This window comes from Crocuta crocuta, unplaced genomic scaffold (assembly GCF_008692635.1).
Source record: "Crocuta crocuta isolate KB4526 unplaced genomic scaffold, BGI_CrCroc_1.0 scaffold811, whole genome shotgun sequence".
NCBI lineage: Eukaryota > Metazoa > Chordata > Mammalia > Carnivora > Hyaenidae > Crocuta > Crocuta crocuta.
The window spans coordinates 89,381-113,249 of record NW_027530352.1 but is presented as its reverse complement, the minus strand read 5'-3'; the positions used below and the strand labels follow the sequence as shown (position 1 = coordinate 113,249).

The following is a 23,869-nucleotide window of genomic DNA, read 5'->3' as shown; positions in this document are numbered from 1 at the left end:
GGCGGCCCGCCTTCCCCCCCTCCTCCAACCCAGGCGGACTTCCCGCCACTGCTCTTCCGGTTTTCACTCTGGTCCGCAGAAGCTTCCTATAAAAAGGAGCCGCGGGGGCTGTGTGCACCTTTCTCCTCTCGGACTCCCGAGAAGATGTCCGGCCGCGGCAAGGGCGGGAAGGGCCTGGGCAAGGGCGGCGCCAAGCGCCACCGCAAGGTGCTGCGCGACAACATCCAGGGCATCACGAAGCCCGCCATCCGGCGGCTGGCCCGGCGCGGCGGCGTCAAGCGCATCTCCGGCCTCATCTACGAGGAGACGCGCGGGGTGCTCAAGGTGTTCCTGGAGAACGTGATCCGGGACGCCGTCACCTACACGGAGCACGCCAAGCGCAAGACGGTCACGGCCATGGACGTGGTCTACGCGCTCAAGCGCCAGGGCCGCACCCTCTACGGCTTCGGGGGCTAAAGTTTTGATTCTTTTGATTCCTGTCCCTTCGCCAAAAAAAAGGCCCTTTTTAGGGCCCTCAAGTTTTCGTTAAGAGGGCTTTAGCGCTGGTCTACAATAAGGTCTCCGTGGAGCCGTTCTTACATGCAGCTTAGCGGTTACGTCTGCCCGGGGACTTGAACGAGTTGAGACCCAACAGGACCACAGACTGTCCAACCGCTGTTCACTGTGTGGTGGGGTTGCGCGGAGTGCGGTTAGTTTTGGATCGTCAGTCTAGTCCAAAGTTAGTAAATCCGGAGGCTTTTGGCCTTTAGGGTTAGTTAGGCCCACACTAGCCTCCCACCGACCGTGCCAGATAGCTAGGATTTCTCCTCAATAGGAAGCTTGAGAACATGTATCTGCCCTCTTGCACTGTAGGACCTAAAATACGCTCCGGTTTGGTAACGTCAGTAAGTACATTCGTTTGTCTGCTGGAAATTTTAATTGCTGCGTTTCCCCCCGGGACAAACAGCCATGGCCGTTGTACACAGCCCTTCGCCTTCTCTGGGTGCTTATCTGGGAGTGTTTCTGCTCGGCAGTCAGGTCTGTGCATATTCAGCTTGACAAGAAATGAGCAACCTGCTTTCCACGGTTGTAGTTTTAGCCGACACTCCGTATCCCAGGGGTCCTCAGTACTCAGTTCCTGTGACGCCCCGCCTGCAACGTCTGGTTAATGGCAGACTAAATTCTTCTGCCAGTCCGCATTGGCTCAATTATGTGTCACGTATTTAAATTGCATTTCTCTGATAACAAAGTGCTTAAAATTTCTTTGGGAGATTTATGGCTATTTTGGAGTCGCATCTAATTATGTCGGGTTTATATTTTTATGAGTTTTTGCAAATGATGCCTGTTCATACAGGAGTCATTTCGCTCTCAATTCCCCCAAAGAACTGCAGGCTGCTCATCTCATTATTGGGCTCAGAGAAGGAAGCTTTTCTGAAATTACTGATAACTGATCTTCCTAAAATTTGCAAAACATTATAAAAAACAAAAGATAGAGTGAACGAGAAGAAATTCTGCTTATAATAGTTCGTTTCAATTTGTGCTACTTTTTCCATGGACTCTCTACCATAATCTTGACAGGTTTTATTATTCTCATTTTAAAATGGCAAAATACAGGCACTGGCAGCCAAGTCAAATAACCAAGTCACAGATCTATTCTATAGCCCGAACCTGTACTGTTTGTAACCATTCTTCTCTGGGTAGCGCCGCTGGAGAAGCCGTCAGGAAGAGAATTTGCGGAATTGTATCAGGACAGGGACAGCCTGTGACTATTCCAATCTGATCCAATTATGCCTAGCTCTTCTACAGTAGATCTGATTGTGGGCCTAAGAAAGTCACTTTTATCATTTCTATTCACATGGATTTCATTTTGTCTCTGGAGAGCACACGATTCACAAGTTCACATCAATGCTCTTGTACAAATAGGCAAACAGGTGCACAGACTTTAATTTGTTCAAATCATTAGAGGCACAAGATTCCACCGGTTACTTATCTGCCCTTTTCTCCATTATACCACCGGTCACTTGCCTCTGCGGCCATATGTATGGGAACTAGTAAGCTAGCACTCTTTCGAGGCCCAGGACTCCATTTCTTTACTCAAGAGAAAAGGTGTGCTTATCTTCACTCTACAGACTTCTCCCTCATGGTGGTCTGGCACCTCCCGGTCCCAGATGGGCGGGAGAGGCCAGCTTTTTCTAAGTTGGATGCCAGGTATTGTTCTAGCAATTTTAATCCCCCTTCTACCATAGGCATCTTTTTAATCCTATCGTGCCGCCTACGACAGGTGAATACTGCGGAGGTGAAGGACTGGCTTTGGAAGACAAGTGGGCACTAAATTTACTAAGAAAAGCAGGTTAGAACTCTAGAACTCCCAACGGAGAAAGGTCACAATAGGCTCTCAGGATTTAGACAGGAAAGCATTTTTCCACACAACCAAAGGACACACATTTGCGCCAGCCAGGGTCATTTTTCAGCTCAAACACACGTATAGAGTTGTGTTAACATCCCGTTAAGGGGCATACTAGAATGTTTACTACAAACATGTAAGCGGCAACTCCCAGCACATCCGGTTTCCTCCCAGCCAGAGGCAGTTACGGGCACAGCATTACTCAGGGCATTGGAATCCTCACGGTTGCCTCAGAGTAACCGCCTGAACTTGAACCTAGATTCTAAGCAAACATGTATTTGCAGCTCTAATATTGACAACTTAGTGGCTCTTAAAAGAGCCTTTGGGTTAAGTTTAAATACGCTTACTTGGCAAGTTCACTTGGCGCTGGTGTACTTGGTGACGGCCTTGGTGCCCTCGGACACGGCGTGCTTGGCCAGCTCGCCGGGCAGCAGCAGGCGCACGGCCGTCTGGATCTCCCGGGACGTGATGGTCGAGCGCTTGTTGTAATGCGCCAGGCGCGACGCCTCGCCCGCGATGCGCTCGAAGATGTCGTTGACGAACGAGTTCATGATGCCCATGGCCTTGGACGAGATGCCCGTGTCGGGGTGCACCTGCTTGAGCACCTTGTACACGTACACCGAGTAGCTCTCCTTGCGGCTGCGCTTGCGCTTCTTGCCGTCCTTCTTCTGCGCCTTGGTCACCGCCTTCTTGGAGCCCTTCTTCGGGGCCGGGGCGGACTTGGCGGGCTCGGGCATGGTCGGGACGTCACCGGACGCGCTGGACACAGACAGCGGAAGAGAAATAGTAGCAGCAAAGCGCGCCTTGTCCTCTTTATATAGAAGCCCTTATGCAAATAAGGTGTAAGTGACAGCCCTAGGTCTCATTGGTGACTATTCAAATGACATCAATAATCAGCTCTGCCCAACCACGACGCAAGGATCGCAAAGCTGCATTCTCATTGGATAAACTAAAGCCACAACCCTAACCAATGCCAAGTCTCCTTTTTCGCGCCCAATAAGGGTTATAAAAAGTGCTGGTCTCGTACCCGTTTTACTAGTTACGCTTAGAGAATCCGGTTGCGTGATGTCCGGACGCGGGAAGCAGGGCGGCAAGGCGCGCGCCAAGGCCAAGACGCGCTCGTCGCGGGCCGGGCTGCAGTTCCCGGTGGGCCGCGTGCACCGCCTGCTGCGCAAGGGCAACTACGCCGAGCGGGTCGGGGCCGGCGCGCCCGTGTACCTGGCGGCCGTGCTCGAGTACCTGACGGCCGAGATCCTGGAGCTGGCGGGCAACGCGGCGCGCGACAACAAGAAGACGCGCATCATCCCGCGCCACCTGCAGCTGGCCATCCGCAACGACGAGGAGCTCAACAAGCTGCTGGGCCGCGTCACCATCGCGCAGGGCGGCGTCCTGCCCAACATCCAGGCCGTGCTGCTGCCCAAGAAGACCGAGAGCCACCACAAGGCCAAGTGAGGAGTAAGTTTAGGGACGCTGCCAAACAAAGGCTCTTTTCAGAGCCACTTACACTACACGGAGAAAGCTGGTACACAATCTGCTCTATTCTCAGGTTTTGGTGACAATCCAGAAAACTTGATCTTGGGAGACTTAGGATCAAATTGTACTAGTAATACTATATGTAGTCTGACCTACAGGAAGGACAACTTCGAGATGGGCAGGGGGCAGCGGGTTCGGGACAGGCTTGTCCAGCAGTTTAATGGAGTCCAGCAAATTCCTGAACCCATTTAAATACATTATCCGTTACTAGTTTTAGGCAGCCAAAAGTATGGAATATAGTGACTATTCCCGAATAAATTAGCTATTTGAGTACAGTAGAAGAGTTCTGGGAAAGGGCAGCCTGATTCTTAAGTGATCTAACTAAATTTTCAGCAGGTGATGGAATTCTTAGCAGTCATTACCCTTTAGGATTTCATCCCAAAGGGAGTTACAGTCTGATTCACAGATTAAAAGTTGGCAGGATTTACTGAATCCCATATTGTAAGTCCTTGCTCCTGTTTCTTCGGAACACATGTGTTCATTTAATTCACTCTTCCAGTAGCTCAGGACCCAACAGCGGATGCAACCTAGAAAATCCGCCTTCATGGAAATTACTCAGGGAAGAGAGACAGAACTACAGAAACATACAACAGGTTAGGTGATAAATATCTTCGGCAGAAAATAGAGCAGCTATACAGCATAATGGGGGCTCTTATTTTCAATAAAGGGTAAATAGATAACTTAAAAGGTGTTACCTGATCAGAGGCCTACACGGATCTAAAAAAGGTGAGCCAGGTAGATACTAGGGGAAGGGAGGGGACTGAAAATTCAGATGCCTTAAGACAAAATGTGTGTGGCATTAATTGGGAACAGCCAGCAGGCCCAGCAAACTAGGGTATGAAAGCAGGGCCTGGGTCTGCCTAATGTAGGACTTTGTAGAGTGTAAATTAATGTGGGTGAGCAATCCACAGCAATAGGCATCCTGATCTCTGAGAGAATAAATCTGATAATACAAATCAGCTATATGTCAAAATCTGTGGACTCCAACCCACTTTTAAAAAAAAAGATACTAGATGGGGCGCCTGGGTGGCTTAGTCGGTTGAGCGTCCGACTTTCACTTGGGTCATGATCTCGCGGTTCGTGGGTTCGAGCCCCGCGTCGGGCTCTGTGCTGACTGCCAGCTCAGGGCCTGGAGCCTGTTTCAGTCTGTGACTCCATCTCTCTGACCCTCCCCTGCTCACGCTGTCTCTCTCTCTGTCTCCTAGAAATAAATTAAAAAAAAAAAAGATACTAGAAAAGTAGAATTAACAGTCATGTGATTCATAAACAGCAATGGAAGAGCACAGTTTATAATTCAATATACACAGATTTTTTTTGCTACTGAACGGAAGAAACTTTGTCGAAATTTCTTCTAGCCAGGCTAAGAATTAAATTGACGTGAGACAGATTACGAAGAGGACAGTAAAAGTTTGGTTATGTGCATGGGGAGGCCCATGTCAGTAATGACACTGACACTTGAACAAACTGCAAGACTGGCAGTTTTCACACATTTTAGACAGACGACCAAAAAAAAAAAAAAGTGAAGATTTGACAGGATAAAGAAAACAGGTGTTTGGGAATCCTAATTAGTACGGAATTCTAAGTGAAAGTTGGGCTGAGGTAGCAGATTAGTGAAAGACAGAGCAAGACTTGTTACTCCAGATTTACTTTCTCTGGTGATAACTGGTCTTTTACTTCTTAGTCCTGGGAGGGGACCTTTCATACGGGAGATGTTTTCTGCTTCCAGGGGGACAGGACACTGTGATGTCCTCGCACCTGCTGTTTCCCAAGAAGCTTCAATTCAAAATAATCAATACGCCATTGAGATCCGTTTTTCTTCCCTTCTTCCTGGCTTCTCCTTTCCCTCCCACTGCCTCCCACTGGCCAAAACTACCCAGAAGCCAGCTGGCAAAGGAGTCAAGAAATATAATCTATATAGTCTTCTAGCCTTCAGGATACAAGGAAAAGCACGATGTGGGGCCAGAGTGACAACAGACACACGCTCATAAAGCAAAGGGTTCACCATGTATGACTTTCTCTACCTCCACGATTTCTTTTCTGCTTTGTTATTTCTTTGTCAGATACTCTAATCTCAAGGGATTGTTTACTGCTTCTAAAATACGTGATGGTTCTTCCTGCCTCGGGACCTTTGCACATAACTGTTTTCAAGGCCCAGAGTGTTTGTCTAGATGGTCCCTTTTTGCATGACCTCCTATTATCTTGTATTATTTTATTTCATTTTTCATAAAAATGCACCTCTTTGGTGAGGTATTCCTTGAATCCTAATCCACATTACGCCTCCTGACAGCCATTCACTGTTACCAGACCAGATTCTTAAACTCCTTGTCAACTACCAAACACATGTCTTATTTGTATTTGTGTTTATGTCCGTAAACTCCACTAGCATGTAAGCTTAGAGAGGTCAGTATGGTAACTAGTGACCCACCAGAAAAAGGACACTGAGACTGAATACTTTGCAGATTGCTTCGCTGGCCCCATGTAACGTGGGGAGCAAGGTGTTAAGGAGCCACATGGGACAGANTCCACCCCCAAAGGGAAATGGGAGGAAAGGGAATCTGGAGACAAATGGAGCTCCTTCCTCTGTCTGATCTGCTTTTACTTCCCATTGGCCAAACCCAGCCAGAGGCCAGGGGGCAGGGCCTGAATTCATGCAGAGGTCAGCCTCCGGCCGGTGGAGGTAAAAGGAGAGCGTTTATCTGAACTGGTCAGAGGAACTATCTGGCCCAGCGCGCCCCTTTGTTCTCCAGCACTCACTCTTATCCTTTCCCACATGAAAAATCTGTATTTCCAACACGGGCCGTAGGAACTGGCAGCCAGCTCACCGGAGAATTCGTTTCCCCAGAGTCCCACCTTAAACGTAACATGTTACCACACAATACAAAGGTGCGCCGGACCCTGCTTGTGATCAGGAGGCTTAAATTGGCCTTCTTTCTTCCTTCTAAAAACTCATTCCTTATCACCCTGACCTCTGTCAGCACCTTAGGCACATTGTTACCTGGGGGTAAAATGTTTGCCTTTATTCCCGTGGGATCCATGTCCTTGGTAGTCTTTTTGTTTTTTTAACGGCTCCGCCACAATGTTTTAACGCCCAGGGCTGGTGGCAAACTGCTTACGAAGCTACTCTCAGTTCCAGTGGTATCTTGTCAGTCCCCGTTGGATGGCAGAAACCCAATTATTTCCTGGAAATTGGGATGAATCATCCCAGCAAGAAGAGGAAACTTTTCTCTGCCTATTGGTTCAGTGGCATGAAGAGACTGAGATGTGTAGAGACCCTTCTGAGCCTTTAAATTAACTGAAATTGATTAATCAATGAATTTGAAAACTGACAATGCTCCCTCCTGGAAACATTTCTCTATTGGGCAGGAAGAACTTCAGTCCCTTGGAGCTCAAGTTCACAGGGGAGGATACAAAATTCTTCTAATGGATTACTGAGTGTAATAATGAGGAGAGTCGTTCTCACCTTGACCCCTTGATTCCCAGATTCATGTATTCCGAATAGAGAGAAGATGGCTTTATGTACTGCCCCGTGTTGTAAGGCAGGGCCTTATTGGAATAGGACAAAAACTTGAAGATCCTCATCTTTTAGTTAGTGGCATAATGAGCTTCCAGAAGGCCATTTCACAATTCTATTAGGCCACTAGCTTCTGGGTGATGCGCGCATGGTATGACCAGTGAATGTCTTGGGTTACAAGGCCATTGCTTGAAAGTATGTGCCTGACTTAGAGGCACTGTCTGGGGTTCCCTAATGACAGGAAGGGTATCCTGGAGGTCCATGGATGCTGGTAGGAGGTGAAACATACAAACAAGAAAAGCAAGTTCAGGCCCCAAATAGGTGTCTACCCTGTAAGGAAAAATTACTGCTTCCTCCATGAAAGAAAGATCCAGTATAATCAACTCACTAACTTGGGGCCTGCTGAGGGAGCCCCAAAAATGACCTGGTAAAGAGGCTCAGCAACACCTGTCGTTGGCAAGCAGGATGCTCAGCAGTGATGGTGGCCCAATCAGCTGGGTGTTAGTGAGCCCGAGATTTACACCTGTCGGTAGCCTCCATCCCCACCCCCCATGAACTACTTTGTACAGGGAGAATTTTGCATTCACTGTTTGGTTGGCAAAAGAGGCCAACCGATGCCCACAGACAGGTCACCATTTCCACCTGATTATTCGCAGCCTTCATAGTAGACGCCCTCTGGTAATCCCTTTGGGGTGACTCAAATACATTCGGAGGTACCACCCAGTGCTCCGACAGGATTTCCCTTATCCTGGGGCTGAATTGTAACTTACAATGCACAGCCATCCAATTCTACTGGTGCTAGAATGCTCTGCAAAGCCAGTCAAAACAGGCCATGATTATCAATCCTCTGTTCACTGTCTTGGGAGTTTACCAGGACGTTATTAAAGGAGGTTGAAGGCGAGGTAGCCGAGCAGTAGGAACAGATACCGCATGCACTCCCGTGCTGGGCTTATCTATAGAATTTCACTTTGAAATAAAATGCTACTGCGAGCATCCATTTGTGTAATTCAGTTGATCATAGGACACCTGCAGAATATCTGTAGACACATATTACTCGGTGTCCCATCGACGCGCATTCAGTAACTACAATGGCTCAGTAGGTGTCAGAGGCTACTTTTCCAAGAAAGAATAGCTGTCATGAGAAGAAGACATGGGTGTTGTACCGCGTGTGTCACGGATAACCCGCACCGGGGGGAACGAGTTGCGTGGAGAGGGGAAGTCAGGAAAAGCTTCCCGACGACTCGAAGCTCCCCAATCTAACCCGGTGAAGAGCAGGCCGAGGGGCAGGGCAGCCCGCCAGGGGGCAGGGCGGTCCGGAGGAGCTTCCGGTCCACACCGCAGCGCGCCGTCCCGTCCGGCTCCGGCAGCCGGGTACCAGGAGGAAGAGCCCGAAGGAGACCGGAGCCCCCGCGGGCAGCACGGGGTGCGGGCCCAGACCGCCCCCTCCGGTCTCCGGCAGGTGCACCGGGCGGCCCCCGGCCGCGCTTTCCGCGGACCCCGGACCCGGACTGCGCGCGGGGCCAGGCCGAATCCGGCCGGTTTGGCCACAAAGGCCCCAGGAAGCTTTCCTTGGCAGCAGCACGTCTCCAGCCTGCGGCCAGAGCGCAGGGGACCACGCGTTGTAAAACCCGGGCAGAGACCCGCGTGGGCTGCGCCGTGGGAGGGGTGGGTTGGCGAGCGCGCCCGCCCCCGCGAGGGGCCGCCAGGGTCGCCCAAGTCCGTGCGCTGGAACTTAACGTTGCTCCCCTTCGGTCTGCTGGCCAGAAGCACAATATCGGGGCGCGGGGGACGGGACGGTCATCGCGGCGAGCAAGGCGGGCGGAAGGACGGACACCCCAGTGCAGGGGTCGACAGACGACACAGGTAGGCGTTGCTGAGGAAGGAGGAAGGCAGGCCCCGGGCGCGCGGTCCCCGGTGGCGCGCCGTGATCGTATAGTGGTTAGTACTCTGCGTTGTGGCCGCAGCAACCTCGGTTCGAATCCGAGTCACGGCAGGAGCGCGGGGCCCCTCCTGCAAACCCCTGCGTTTTTCCCCGGGCGCCCGTGTCCTCCACCGCCCGCTCGCCTCGGGCGTCCCTCCCTTTTCTCTCTTTAATGCTTTTCTCCCCAGCCGGGCCCAAGTCCCGTGGCCCTGGGAGCGCCGGTTGGAAGTGCCCAGAGGAAACTGAAGTGACCTAAGTACACAGAGAAACCGTTCCCTTTTAAACAGGAGGAAATGACTGTCCAAACGCAGGGCCAGCTGACGGTGACGATGCTCCCCGGCGCGCAGAGGCCTTACGATGAATCACTCCGGCTGGGCACGGTCGCCGGTGCTGAAAACCTGTGACCTGATTTCTGGAGAAAATTGGAGGAATTTTTTTTTTTTTGGGGGGGGGGCATATGGCTGGGAAGAATAACCGCTACCTCTAGCCTCTTCTGTTTCCAGAGACTCAGAAAGGGGCAGGTGGACAGGCCGGCGGGTGTGGGGGAGCTGAGCTGATGTGGGAGGCAGCTGGAAGGAGACCCCCCAAGAACTACGAGAAGCTCCACCCCACAAGTGGCATCTCCTCTCTCCTGGGCCTTGTGGATTTTGAATGCTCAAAAAAATACTCTTTTCTATTTTGTTATATTTTTTAGCAGCTTCTAGCAATTTCAGCCTGAAGATCTTCCATTTCCAAAGCTTTCTCTTCCTAAGGCTTCACGGCCCCCATTCCTTCCCCAACTGTCTAAGTGGCATCGGTTCTGCCACTCACACCCACAAAGCTTCAGAGACGTTGTGACTGAGCTGAAGTGTCTTGTGCTGCCGGTGACGCCCCACAGGTGCCCCAGGGGCTTGACGGCACTCATACCAGTCGCCAGGGTCACCTGTACCACATCCACTCAGTTTTTTCTTTTATATGTGTAGCTTCCACTTAGTTTTACATGGGCAAGGACAGGGGTCAAGTGCGTATTTTACCTGGACGAGGACGGGGGTCAAGTGCGTACTTTACATGGGTGAGGACGGAGGTCAAGTGCATATTGACCCAGAAGGACCAGCTCCTGCCAATACTTTTGCCACCCGTGAATGAGGAGACTCTGATTTAGAACAGAGACAAACACCTTGATCTGGAAGTTCTCCAGAACACATTTTCTTCAGCTCCTAGTGGCAGGGGTCATGGGCCGTGGCCCAGCGGCTACCTCCTAGTAGGAGGGCCCGTGTCCTCAGTCTGGCCCTGAACTCTCTTGTAGTGCCAGGCGGTGAGGGGAGAAGACCTACACTCTGTGACTGGCTCAAAAGGCCCAGAGTTCGCTCGGCTCATACCACCCTTTACCTGGTCCCAAGCGCGTGTTTATATTAGATGTATCAGGTCCTCTGGCTCATGGCTCTATTGTGTTACTTTGAATTCACATCAGTAGCAAATCTGGTCTAAACTGGGGGGAGTTAGGTGATAAAAACCTTACACTGTCCAGGGGTCCTTTGATGAACGCGGGGGTATCGGTCTGGGGGCCTCCTCCACAACATGCCAGCGGCGTCTACAGGGGCAAAACTCCCCTCTGTGAGGACACTCGCGATCCGGTGTTTAAATTTCTCTGTGCCTCATCGTCCTCATCTCTCAATGGACGCGAATGAGAATTACCACTTCCTACGACTGTTCTAAAGATTTAAGGGCATGATAGGCATGGTGGCACTAGCTTAGTGAGGTACGGACCCCAAACACGATCAAATAAGCCATCGTTGTCATTGGTAAATAAATAAACCGGGCCGCTACTTACACGGAGGAAGGACTTTGCGCGGTGCTAAGGTGCAGACGCTGGTGCCAGACTCAGCATCTTTTTACGGTGACTGCGTGTTGTGCTATGTGATGGTGAGAAGCTAATTCCAGCCACGGCAGGAAAGGCTCTTTGTCCGTCCTCAGGATTAAGGTTTTTTTATGTCAAGATTTCCAGTAGGCTGTTTGTACAGCTGATCATGGCCAAAATGTTTGCTGTAACAGGTTCTAAGTTTGGGGAAAGCACGCAGGGAGGTCATGGGGAAGGCAGAGCAGAGGAGGAAGGCCCACAAGCCGAGGAATCAGGAAAAGGCAAGATTTACAGGCAAGAAGCTTTGTTCTGATAGGAGCAGGATCCAGAGGGGGCCGCCGGGCAGGGGCCTGGAGCAGTCGCTGCTCCCACGTGGGCAGCAGGCCACTCTAGTGCCCCCTTCGTGCCAACGCGGCTGCTCAGACTTGGGGAGGCTCTTCAACAGGAGAAGCGAAGGGCTTCTCCAGGGCCTCGGGCAGGCGTAGGTAGACTCCGTGAGAGCGGCAGGCAGGGCAGAGCCAGGCCTCGCGAAGAACCTGGGCCAGAAAGCTGCCACACACACGGGTCCTGGCCTGGGGACCAGCGAGGTATAAGCCAGAGGCCACCCTCTACTTGGTTACGGAACAAGGCCTCCCAAGGCCTTGCTCTTGCGGCCTGGCCTCGGGCCTTCAGTCTTTCCTCTAAGTGTGAGGCCCAGGGCAGGACAGACGGCTGCGGGCAGACGCTGGAAGGGGAGAGGGTCGGCAGTGAGCCCTAAGCTGAGCAGAACAGGTCAGAGCAGCCTGCATGGCGAGAAAGATGTCGACCTGCGTGGCATCCGCCTCACAGCCCTTGGCCGAGCCTGCCTAGGACAGAACTGTCAGCAATTCTCCAGCCGCAGCTAACATGTCTGAAATCTTCGCTTTTCGTGTTTCAGCCTGTGATCCGCCTATAATTAACTTCGACGTATATTTTAAAGTGTGGACTTTTTTCCCTAATACATATAATTGAGTCAGCGAGACTTCATGAATAGTGGACCTCGCCCTTCTGACCTGCCCTCCGCCCATGTCAGAGATGGTTTCAGTGTTTGCCTCGATACTGTCATCCATTCTGTTTCATTGGCTTATGTCTAGATCTCGGCAAAAATACCACGCATATTAACTGCTCTCCTTTACGTCTGATATTTACAAGAGAAAGCCGTTCTACCACCTCCATCTTCTTTTTGAAAATGATTTCGCTTGCACGCATGCCTGGGTGATTCAGTCGGTTGAACGACTGAGCAACCGGCTCTCGGTTTCCGCTCAGATCTTCCAGCTGGTGAGATGGAGCCCCGCGACCGGCTCTGTGCTGGCCGTGCAGAGCCTGCCTGGGATGCTCGCTTTCCCCCTCTCTCTTCCCCTCCCCGATCTCTCTCAAAATAAATAAATAAGCATTTTAAAAAATGATTTGGCTTGCCAAATCTCTCTAGTTCTTCCAAGTATTAGAATCTGTTGGAGTTCTGACTGAACTCTCATTTAATACATAATTTTCAAGAGACTTTGCATTTTTCTTTTATAAAGCTTTCATTCCTCTTAATACAGGACTTCTCTGCATTTATTTAAGTAAATCTTTCCATAATATTTTATGACTCTTCCTGTGTAAACATTATACGTAATTTGTCAGATTCCTTCTTAGGTATAGTTTTTCAGGCATTATTTTCTGTATGTGTCTAAATTAAAATTATGAACACATCCAGCAAGTGTGCTAACCTCAGCTACTGATTTTAAACATTTTTCGATTCTCTGTTTTCTCTATGGATATCATATCATTGGCAACTAATGATGCCTTATTGATTTTTTTTCAATGCTCATATATTCCTTTCCAGTTTTAAATCATCCTAACAGACAATGATTGCTCCCTAACAGACAATGGAATGAGTGACCTTAATTTTATCTGCATAGGTCTTATTTCAACCCTAAGTTCATCCACTAGTTATTGAAATCGCTTGTGAGAGTGTCTCTCCACATGCAGGTTTCTCTCAGCTTTGGGCCGCCTCGAAGAATTCCTCCCCAGACCTTCCTGAACTCTCGCAATCCCACCCCTCTCTTGCCTTATGTTTGCATCTCGTACTTTCTCTGTCCCCAGTCTCCCTATTTCTTAACTTACATTTTCATTTTTACATAGACCCTGAGGAAGACAGTACTAAAGATATATTTCGCAGGGCAAAGTACATTTGAAAACGTCTCTCACACTCATACTTGATGGACGCTTGGCTTTTAGTGGAATCCGGGTTGGACTTGGTCTTCTCTAACACTGGAAGCCATCGCTTCAGCGTCTTCTAGCTTCTGGCCTCGATCTTGCAAAGTCAGCTTTTCTGTCAACGGATTCACTTTGTGACTTGTTTTCTTTCCCCGTCTCTAGAGTATTTTATGCTCTTTTGTTTCCTCAATAGTCAAGCATCAGAATATTTTTACCCTTTTTACTGAATATCCAGTGATCCCTGACCACCTAGAATTTTTTGCTATAGGGCTGTGGTATGTACCTGATTTTTTGAGGTTTGTGTTTTTGCATTCTCCCCGTTATTTCTAGAAGTAATATTATTTATATTTTGAACATATTAGTCTTTTCCTCTACCGTACTTTTTTTTTTCCCCTCTGTCCTTCAGCACTCTGTTTTTGCTTCATCGTCCAGGACGCTAGCACACTTTATGATCTGCTTACTGAAGTTTTCATGTCTGCTGATATGTGTCCCTTTTACAGAAGCCCCTTTCCCTGCGTCGATGTGCCTGTTTCCGCGTCCACTGCGGCCTCCCACCTCTCCGGGCGTATCCGTTTATTCGCAGCATGGGTCTGTCGTAGCCTCGATCCCTCAAGCGGCCCCCTCCCCCACCCCGTCTTTTATTACCCTTCAAACCCGTAGTGTTCAAACCCGTAGCAATGCTGACTGTCCCATTCCCAGTCAGGAGCAGGGCACTGGCCGGGGCAGTAGCAGCTCCGGGAGGCCCGGTGAAGTCGGTGTCCCTCGTTTGCAGCGCAGAACCGCGCCTCCTGCCGCGACCGGCGCTCGCGGCCGAGAGGAGGGTCGTTCCGGTCCGGAGGCCCAGGCTGCGCACTGCTGACCTCAAGTCCTCGCCCGGGTCTGCGGGGTTGGGAGTCCCTGCACATCGGGCGCTCGGTGTCTTGGGGAGAAACCTCGGGCTTCCCGGACGCCGGTTCCTTTCTGCCTCTGACGGCGCCTGGACGTGGCAGCGAGAGACCTTTTCGGAGACCACCTGACGCGGCTCCACCCGCCTCCCGCTAAGCGCTGTATGAAGGTGAATCTCCCAAGCNCCTGCCGCGGGCTCAGGGCAGCGGGGCCTGCTCGCCAGCTCGGGGTTATGCGTCACGACGGGAGACAAAGGTTCTCAGTTACGGGGTCCAGAGCAGCCCCCCCAAATATGCATCGCTGGCATATTGATTATTCTGAGTTAAAGGTGCTGAAGGGCGAACTCTCGCTTTCCTTTTTCTTCCTGAGAGCAGGACCCAAGTCCCCCTGCGGGAGGCCCCACCCTGTCCCGGGAGGGCCGACGCCTTCTTACCCCCGGAGAGGGGGGCTTCCAGGCCCGGAGAATCTGTGCCGAATCTGGCTGAAGGGACCCTGGTCTTCGTGCTCGCTTGTCCCCCGCTAACTGCCCTTGGTCCCGCCCCGCTGCCCGTTTGTGCCACCGGGCCGGGGGCACGGGCTCCGAGTGCTTTTCTGAGTCTTCGTGTGAGCCGCCCCCCCCGCATCCATGTAAAAATTGCTTCATGAAACTTGTGTTTTTCTATTACTCTGTCTTCTATCAGTTTAATGTGTAGGCCCAGCCAGAAACCCTAAAAGCTCAGAAGAGAGATTTTACCTCCCTTACACAACCTTTCTCTCCCCCGCCCCCCTTCCTCTGACCCAGTGCGGGCCCGGCGGTCACCTGCGGACTCCGGGCTCCACTCTCCGAGCCTCAGTGAAAGTCAGGTCACGGTGAAGGCCACGAGGCCGAGGATGCTGTTTGTGGGAAATGTAATCCTGCGTGTTCCTTTGCGCTGCCCGAGGTCTTCTGTTTTCATTTCTGCTTAGAATCAAATGACAGTAGACCCTGACACTGACGGACTTGGGACGCTTATGCCGAATGCATGGTGGGCTAGGACAGTGACGCGAAGACCCCGCTGTGCCCCGTCACCCACTGCCTGGCAGGACGTCTGCCCCCAGCTCCTGTCGTCAGGTGCAGGCTCATAGGACACAGAAAAATAATCCAATAGCCTGAGAACAAATGAGACACTCATAGGTTTTCTGGAACCAGTAAGGGTTTCCAGTTCCTACTGAAAAGCACCGATTAGAAGACAAGGTTACGAGCCACAAGCAAGGGCTGGACCCGCACACGCTTTACGTCCAGAACCTCACCCGCTAGTCCGTCACAGCAACGTGGGGTCGCATCTTCCTCCCTTTTTCTTACAAGAACCAAAATACTTGCATACACTTCAGGGAGCCTGCGACTGACCTCAGAGGCCACGAAACACAGGCACATGCTTACAAGAATATAAACAAAAACCAAATCTTTGCAAGGTTATCTGATGGGAAATTCATAAAATATAATTCAAACAAGTGATTTATTAAAAGATATTCTTTACAGGGACACCTGGGTGGCCCAGTCAGTTAAGCGCCTCACTCTTGATTTTGGCTCAGGTCCACGATCTCATATTTGTGGGATCAAGCCGTGCGTCAGGCTCTGTGCTAACAGCACAGACGCTGCTTAGGATTCTCTCTCTCTCTCTCTCTCTCTCTCTCAAAATAAATAAACTTAAAAAAATAATAAAAACAAAATAAAATACATTCTTTCCATGCTATGACTTGTACCAGATGTTAGAGACATAACTAACATCTGGTTAACTAACATCTCCCCAAGTTTGCAGACATATGTTCTAACAGGAAAAACATAATTTCATTATATATAATTATATATTTTCTTAAATACATAATTACATAAAAACGTGAAGCAGCTAAGATAAAGGAAATGTAGGATGCTAAATGAGCAGTGCACATCTTGGACACCCTTACCAAACCGAAACTCTGTAACTGGAAGACACAATGCCAACAAATTGTCATATAAAAAACCAATACACTTATCTAGAAAACTAGATGGATCGATGTCTCAAATGTGAAAAAGAACATCTACACATTTTTTGTTTCTTAGAGAGAAGAACATTTTTTAACTTAGTAACAGAGAAAGGCCCTTTAAGCATAACCTCAAAAGTGCAAACCGTGGGGCGGCGGAAAGATAAAGCCTTAACGAAACCAAGGATCTGCCATCAGGTTCCTCCATCAACAGGTCAGCAGGTAACATCACGGTAGATGATACTGCAAGATCCCGAACTCACAGCAGCCTAATCGCCACAAGGCGCAACACAGCCTGCACGTAACATGAAAGAAACATCAGCCTCGGTGAGAACACAGGCCGATGAGAAGGGTCAATGCCAATGGCCAACAAACAGATGAACAAATGCTCCAAATCTTTAGAAGACATAACGGCAAATTTGGAAGAAACAACGATGAGACCCATCGCTCTGCACACACTAGATGACAAGCAGAAAGGGGGTCGTGCTGAGCGCAGAGACCAGGGAAAGGGCCGGGCGGCGGGGTGGGCACCGGAGCCGATGCGGGGAGCACTTACCATAGCGCCCCTGCACGCACATCCCAGTGAAATGCCCCAGCACGTACGTCAAGGGGGTGGCGTTATCCGGAATGGCGGGAGGGTGTGGGGGGCAGTGGAGGCAGCCGAAGTGAGTCCAGCACGGGGACGGCAGAGAGGAAAGGGGGGGGGCACCCACCGTGGGAATTTATACAGCATTGGAAGCAATGACTTCGGTGTGCACAGGACACCTCTGATGGATCTTAAAGTCATAATGGGTTTTAATATAATTTGTTGTCAAATTGGCTTATAAACTCACAATCCTTTTAAAAGGCATCAATATAGATAACACACCACTATGTAAATGCATAATATATGTGCACAAAATGTCAGCTTTGCAAAAGCGACACACCAAAACGCTGCACCACAGACCAATGAGCTCATATAAGGAGAGGAATGATGCAGCGCTGGGGACACAGGGAAAGCATGATCTCCACGTGTCACAAGAAATGGCGAAACGGGGTAGGTACAGGCCAGACTGGCTGGGAAGAGCCGGGGAGCAGGGGGCGGTGTCCAGAGGAAAGCTGGGGCACAGAGACCCGTCTGTCCCTAGGAAATCTCCGAAGTGACTTCTCACCCCTGCAGGCTTGCCCTTTGTGGCTGCCAGCGACGCGTGTGCCCTCATCACCCAGAATGCACGAAGCAGGTACCTAAACTCAGGGTGACGCTCCCATCTGCTCTCCATGCTAAGCTGCGAATATTCCGGCCACGGGAACCACAGCCCCCGTCTGCTTCCCCCCACCTGGCGCAGAACTTGTAGGGGACAGGTCATGTGACTGTAAGATCCCCTGCCCCATGCCAAGCCCAGATCCCACAGCACCCCAGGGGGTGTACCCCGATTTTCTCCTTCTCTGTATCCCCCCTCAGCTTTTCCCTCTTGACAAAGACAAAGATCAAGTCAGTTTTAACCCAGCGGGTCAAACAATGAATGAAATGAGACTGCGTCAGAATAAAGGTTCTTCCTGCAGGACTCCACACAGAGCAACAAGTGTGTTGGGGTCCAGACTCGCTTTGAAACAGAGGGCCTGACAGCACCTGGCTTGGGCGGGGGGAGGGCACATTGTTTGAACGTGCTTTCTTTACCTCCATCCAGGATACAAATTCTGTAAGAAAAGAAAGTTTTGTCTATTTTTTGTTCACTGTTCTATCTCCAATGCCTAGAAAAGTACCTGACTGGTTAGCGACTCCACATTGCGGACAAACGAGTTCAAGGAGAAACAAAACTAAAATGTGTTGCAATAACAAACATGACCTCTAGATGGCGATAGTCACCACGAAATAGGAATTTAACCCATTTTTTTTTTTATTTGAAATTTTTTAAACCTTCCTTGAATTCAAGAATGCATTTTCTTCAAACGTTGAAGCTTCTGTTTAAGTACAAGCTCAGAAACACAGGTATCTTCTCTTTGTCACACAATCAAGTACATTTCCGACAAGTTGCTACAATTCACAGAAAATGGTATAAATATGATATAACTGAACATAAACTCAAAAAGGGGCTCTGTGGCTTAGCTGGTCAAAGCGCCTGTCTAGTAAACAGGAGATCCTGGGTTCGAATCCCAGCGGGGCCTTCTTTGTTTAGTTTTCTATTTTCAATTCTGTAAGTTGCCCCTGAATATGTGGGAGATGCATTCGGGAATTTGTGCAGCAGGTAAAGCCTGCACTGAATTGTTACTCCAGGCGAGGAGAGTCTCTTCCCAGGTAAGTGCATCCCATTACGAGGGACTGGGATGAAGGGAAAATGAGTAAGAGGTCTGTAGCTGATAGAAAGGGACGGGGCCCTGCAGTAGAGACGGAAGCCACGACTCACGCTGTGACCTGGGGGTTCAGTCCCGGATCTCGGAACCTGGGACGTCGTCGGCTAACTGAGGGAGTGTGGTTGTCCCCTGTCAGGCAGAGAATAAGCCGCGGCGTCTGGCTTGAGTCAGACTTCCACTCTGGCCACCGTGGTTTTGCCCGGGCCCAGGNGAATGAGGGAAGACACCACAGACAGACCGGCGCCTTCCGGAGTCTGTGGAGCCCCGGCCTAGCACTGGGCTTTTCCACTGTACGTAAAGAGATCTCGAAGGTTCTGAGTGGGGCTCCCCAGGAGTCACTGTGTCTTCACCTAACGCAAGAGGCCCAGCACAGCGCCCGAAAGCCGGTTCACACCCGCAGCAACCCTCAGTCCATCTTTCTTTTATTCCTAGCAGTTCCCCTCTCCCAACTTCCAAAAGAATGTGGACAAAAAAGACGACCGAGGTGGCGGGTTAGCCCCCCTCCCCGCCCCCAATATGCTACGTGGGCACAAGGATTACTGTGAGCTGAAAGCAAGAGAGAATTAGGACAGAAGTTTACCGAGAGGTCCCTTCTCCCCTCTGCCGAGAAAGACAGAGGTTCACCCCCAGACAACCTGAGACCCCACGGCCTGGAAATGCAGTAACGACCCTTACTGACTGGCCTGCCGCTCTGCCCTCGGCCTGACACGCATTCCTTTGTTCCATGATTTCGGCACAAATCTGCTGTTCTTTGTTGGAGACACCGTATAAGCTGGACTTCTAAGCCACCGCGCCAGGTACGCATTTTCCCTGGGTGCCCCTTGCCTACGCCGGAGGCAGACGTGTTCACAAACTTCGGTCGGCTTTTCTCTCTTGCTCATTACAGGGGTCTCAGCGAAGACCTCAGAAAGGCAGGGGGGAAGTCTCTTGCCCGCCTCCGTCCCAAGCCTCCAGCACCTTTAATTCTGCAGGATTCTCTGCTTGGAACCTAATCGAGTGAAGGCTGAAAAACACCTTGGGAATGTGTACATCACACATTCCAGTGCGATTCCTGCCCGGTCCCTTCCAGAACCTCAGGGGGGAACAGATGTGCCACCGGGTACCTGTCAGGAAGTGGCCCGGACAATCCTTGTGCGAAATAGGAAGTAAAACTCACAAACCAAGGGCCAAACTCTGCCCACGGGACGCTCTCCACACTCACTGCAGGTTTCAGGCCTTGCAGCCTGGCTGACGGACAAGGAAATGGAATCCTTGGGGCGCCTGGGTGGCTCAGTCGGTTGAGTGTCCAACTTCGGCTCAGGGCATGATCTCACGGTTCATGGGTTCGAGCCCCACATCGGGCTCTGTGCTGACAGCTCAGAGCCTGGAGCCTGTTTTGGATTCTGTGCCTCCCTCTCTCTCTGACCCCGCCCCCACCGTTCATGCTGTCTCTCTCAGAAATAAATAAAACATAAAAATTTTTAAAAAAATGAAATGGAATCCTCCCCCCTCTCTCTTTTGCCACATTTAGGAAAGAAGGAAGAAGGAAGTCAGGAGCAATGACAGAAAATGACACAGAAATGGTGCCAACATTTCAAGCTTTGCAAGATAACGGATTCAGTGAAGATTTTTTTTCCTTAGAAGACTGACAGGAAACCTTCTTAGAAAGATAACGATTAGAACAAATCCAAGAAAGCAGAACAGACACATCAAAATAAACAAATAAAAAGGCCTCAAACAAAAGGAAAAACACTTCAAAATAAGAGTATCTGACTGGTTTACAAGCAGCGGCCTTGGTTTTTAAATAGATTTGTGAATCAAATCCCGAGATACGGCCTTTAATGATGTTAGTTCACACTCAGGAGCGGACAGAGCATTTCTCACCATGAGGATTCCATCGCTAGAGCATCCCGCTCCTCGTCTCATGCTTCAGTGTTCCAGACGGTTCCCCTGCGAGTGAGGTCACAAGCCGGGATCCCAAGGGCCCCTTACGCTGGAAAGATGCGATTAGAAAACATTGTAAACAATTGGATAAATGATGTCTTGAAGGTTTAAGTATCTAAAATCCAAACTGAGAGTCCTGTTCCATTACCAACACTTGCGACGCGCAGTTTTAAACATCTTAGCTATTGCCGCACTTGGAGACTACGCAGGCGAATGCAATCCATGTTGCTAACATCTCAGCTAAACACTGTGAGATCAGTTCTAACCTCGCAGACTTCTGAGGCCAGCACAGTGTCGAAATGTCCCAGGATGTGGAAGAGCATCGTGAAGGGCAAAATTCGAAAATTAATTTTATCTTCATGTATAATACCTGAGTTTGAAAAGCCATGAAATGTATTAAAATCTGGGAAAGTCTGCTTCACTTTGATGTGCTTGTTTCTTTGGTTTACTGCTTGTTGCCTTCGCCCATCATACGACCAGGTTCTTTCTGTTTTCCCCTGTGTAATCTTCTCCAATAGCAAATATTCTGTTTTTAGCAGAATAATCTTTGATAGTTTATGCCAACTGTGTCATCTTTACTGAAGAAAACAAATGTTTCTTACACAGGAATAAGCTGAAGTCCTATATTATGGTCATGTTACCTTCTGTGCCTAGTTTTGAATGTTTTATTGTACTTTGAAACCACAAGCCATGTTATTTTCTACAGCAATCGGGATCTGATTCCTCTCCTAAGTGTTCAAATGTCCTGATACCTTTTAATTTTTACCTTCCCTAATTTAAATCCTAAATGTCAATGAAAGTTTCAAGACACAATTTCCACCTACAGCTGTTGTTGAGACTTCCCAGAAGGTGCCTGGAAAATCCTAACGGTTTGCTCTTTCCCCCTTTGCAAAAAGAGAGAAGCTGAGGAGAAGCAGGGCTGTGTGGTGCTATTATTGAGGAAATGCACAGCAAGAGCTGACCGTTGGGGTCGGGGGTGGGGGGGTGCTGGGAGGAGGAAGACGGCAAGAGAGGCTTGGTCTTCCGTAAGTCAGATCTGCATGGGTGAAACGTTACCATAAATATTTCAGAAAGTGTACACCAAGTGGGAAATTCCTGGAGACTTAGCAACGCTCTTACTGTCCATGACATGTTCCGACCGACACAGCAGGCGCTGGCGCTGTTCTGCCCGCTACCAGACAGTGGAGGAGGGTGTAACCAGGCAGAACTTCAGCTAGTTTTGTAAATGTTAACTTGGTGGCAACTTTACTGCTTTAATTCGAATCTAGCATCTTGTGGGCTTCTGAATTTCCAATGGGGTTTACATCACTTACCTATGGAGTCTTATTATATATAAACATGTAGAACTTACTTCAGACTTCCCACAACTCTGTTTCATATTGTTGATACATTCTTACCATGTGATTTGTGTATTCCTGGCATATTATGCCTCAGGATTATTATACGTCTGTTTCAAGACTTTTTCTCTGTGGAGATTGTGTTCATCCACTTCTACAAACCAGATGCAGTGTTTTCAATATGGTAAGTCATTATGTTGGCAGCTATTGTGTCTAAAACATATTTTGGATTGTCTTTGTCATCTTGTTTTGTGTATCATAGAAACAACCAAAACTCCTTCTTAGTGGCATTATCCTTGTTATGGATTCTTTCGCTTTTGAAAATCATAATAAATTAATTATGACCCCCTCAAATCTTCTGACATCCACATACAGTTACCTTGTTTTATGTCACATCCCTGAAAGCACTCGCCATCAGCTGCAGGCCAGAGCGCTTTACCTTCAACAAAGCACGGGCGTTTCAGCCCCGCAGGAGACTCTGCCGCCAGATGCACCTGCTTACAGACTCCCGATGCCTGGCTTCAACGTTAACACCACAACAGTCCTACTGAGCCTGGGTTTCCAGAACTCTGCCCCCGAAGCACACGGGTTCCTGAAACTGTGTCGGGGCGATGAAATGACTCTGCCAGCAGAAAGACGCTTCCTTTTCAACAGAAGAGAGAGAACACACTTTACTAAGCGTTAACATGTTTATGTGCATAGACGGCAGCACAAAAGTGACGACAAAATTATGACAAAATCTCACTCATTGTTTACAGCAAAGCTGAAGAAAGAATAGTAACTTCTGTGTACTTCCTTGAGAAGCAAGCAGCTGCACCTGAGGAGAGTCTCCTGGAAACGTCAGGAGAGACCCCTGAGCCACTCCTGGGGGTGCACTGCTGCCTATCGAGAGGCTGTCTGGCCCACAACCTTAGGAACGCTCTACACTGTAAACACTGAAGACTGGACTTAGTCCACAGACATACTTGTCTCTCCTCTGAAGATTCCAGTGAGAATCAGATTCACTAGGTGTCCAAGAACACACTGCACGGCCTGGGGCGGGGCTGGGGGGCAGAGAAGGGCACGTTTCCTACAGAAACAGAGAAAACCATTTTCTTTGACCCTGACACCTGTTAACTCAAGATCTAGTGATGGGGCGCCTGGGTGGCTCAGTCAGTTAAGCGGCTGACTTCTGCTCAGGTCATGATCTCCCAGTTTGTGAGTTCAAGCCCTGCACTGGGCTCCATGCTGACAGCCCAGAGCCTGCTTGGAATTCTCTCTGCCCTTCCCCTGCTTGTACACTTTCTCAAGATAAGTAAATTAGAAGGAAAAAAAAAGATGTAGTAGAATAAGAACTACATGGGACTGACTGAGGGCTGCTAATTTTGTCTGGAACAGGAAGCTGCTACAGGGTCCGCCTTCTAGATCCACAAAGAAGCCCTTTCTCTTCCCTCTTAAGGATCCACGCTGTGAGTTGTAACAATTTAAGTAGACTTCACTTTTGTGAACTGAAACCGTTGAAAACACCCTATTGTCTAACAACATGCTCATTTTCATATCGGACTCATCGTTTTACCTTTTTCTGAAATCACCTTTGAACAAACCTATCCATGATGTCCTTTGATCAACGGTGTGCTCTGGCGCTCCCGCCTCGCCACCATTTGAAATGCCCTACGGTCCCACAGAGAAGGTGTTTGCTCACAGCGTCACGGAAAACCGAAGCTGCCCTCCCCTCCAGCCCTGCCTGCGCACCTCCGGCGTCAGGGGACAAGTCCGCGTCCCGCCTGAGGCTGGCCCTGCCGCACTGAAGCAGGCTCCGTGCCTGCATCCTCCGGAGCAGCGCCAGCCCTGGGGCGCTGGGACGCGCTGCGAGGGGCTGCTCCAGGACCCAGCAGGGTGCAAGGCAGTGTGCACAGTGCGACCCTTCATGTCACCGTGAAGGAAAACGCACACTGGGATTTACAGCTGCGGGGAGAATGCACGAGGAAGCGAGGATATCGCACCTCCACAGGGGACAGCGGTGCAGGCGCAG

The 23,869-nt window shown here is 49.8% G+C and overlaps 3 protein-coding genes, 1 long non-coding RNA gene and 2 other non-coding genes across 7 annotated transcripts in view; 4 read left to right on the top strand and 2 right to left on the bottom strand.

Moving 5' to 3' along the window:
• The window catches only part of H2BC12 (H2B clustered histone 12), a 17,183-nt gene extending 14,009 nt beyond the window's left edge, over nucleotides 1-3,174 (bottom strand). Inside the window, exons 1-2 of one of the 2 annotated variants that reach the window (XM_077765722.1) lie at nucleotides 2,731-3,174; nucleotides 442-1,435 (exon numbers count right to left, since the gene is read on the bottom strand). In XM_077765722.1, coding sequence (XP_077621848.1) covers nucleotides 2,740-3,120 — 381 coding nt within the window. In that variant the 5' untranslated portion in view covers nucleotides 3,121-3,174 and the 3' untranslated portion in view covers nucleotides 442-1,435; nucleotides 2,731-2,739. Of the gene's footprint in view, nucleotides 1-441; nucleotides 1,436-2,730 lie in introns of those variants that run through there. The other variant, XM_077765721.1, reaches the window with a different exon arrangement.
• On the top strand, nucleotides 137-456 carry H4C9 (H4 clustered histone 9). Its single transcript, XM_077765724.1, has one exon. It carries the CDS (start codon nucleotides 145-147, stop codon nucleotides 454-456), a length of 312 nt encoding a protein of 103 aa, XP_077621850.1. The 5' UTR covers nucleotides 137-144.
• A 274-nt stretch (nucleotides 3,175-3,448) lies between the features above and the next one.
• Nucleotides 3,449-3,877, top strand: LOC144232847 (histone H2A type 1-E-like). The gene has a single exon (XM_077765687.1). The coding sequence runs from the start codon at nucleotides 3,449-3,451 to the stop codon at nucleotides 3,833-3,835; it is 387 nt and encodes a 128-aa protein (XP_077621813.1). The 3' UTR covers nucleotides 3,836-3,877.
• Nucleotides 3,878-9,348: 5,471 nt separating this feature from the next.
• TRNAH-GUG (transfer RNA histidin (anticodon GUG)) lies at nucleotides 9,349-9,420 on the top strand. Its single transcript has one exon. It is a non-coding gene; the product is annotated as a tRNA-His (tRNA).
• Nucleotides 9,421-18,338: 8,918 nt separating this feature from the next.
• TRNAT-AGU (transfer RNA threonine (anticodon AGU)) lies at nucleotides 18,339-18,412 on the top strand. The gene has a single exon. It is a non-coding gene; the product is annotated as a tRNA-Thr (tRNA).
• Nucleotides 18,413-18,818: 406 nt separating this feature from the next.
• Nucleotides 18,819-23,062, bottom strand: LOC144232884 (uncharacterized). The gene is made up of 3 exons (XR_013335551.1): nucleotides 22,824-23,062; nucleotides 22,238-22,501; nucleotides 18,819-20,570 (listed from the first exon to the last, which is right to left on the bottom strand). It is a non-coding gene; the product is annotated as an uncharacterized LOC144232884 (long non-coding RNA).
• Nucleotides 23,063-23,869: the final 807 nt, after the last annotated feature.

Bases quoted from the DNA above. Each gene is read 5' to 3' on its own strand.
- H4C9 (XM_077765724.1), top strand. From the start codon at position 145: ATGTCCGGCCGCGGCAAGGGCGGGAAGGGCCTGGGCAAGGGCGGCGCC.
- LOC144232847 (XM_077765687.1), top strand. From the start codon at position 3,449: ATGTCCGGACGCGGGAAGCAGGGCGGCAAGGCGCGCGCCAAGGCCAAG.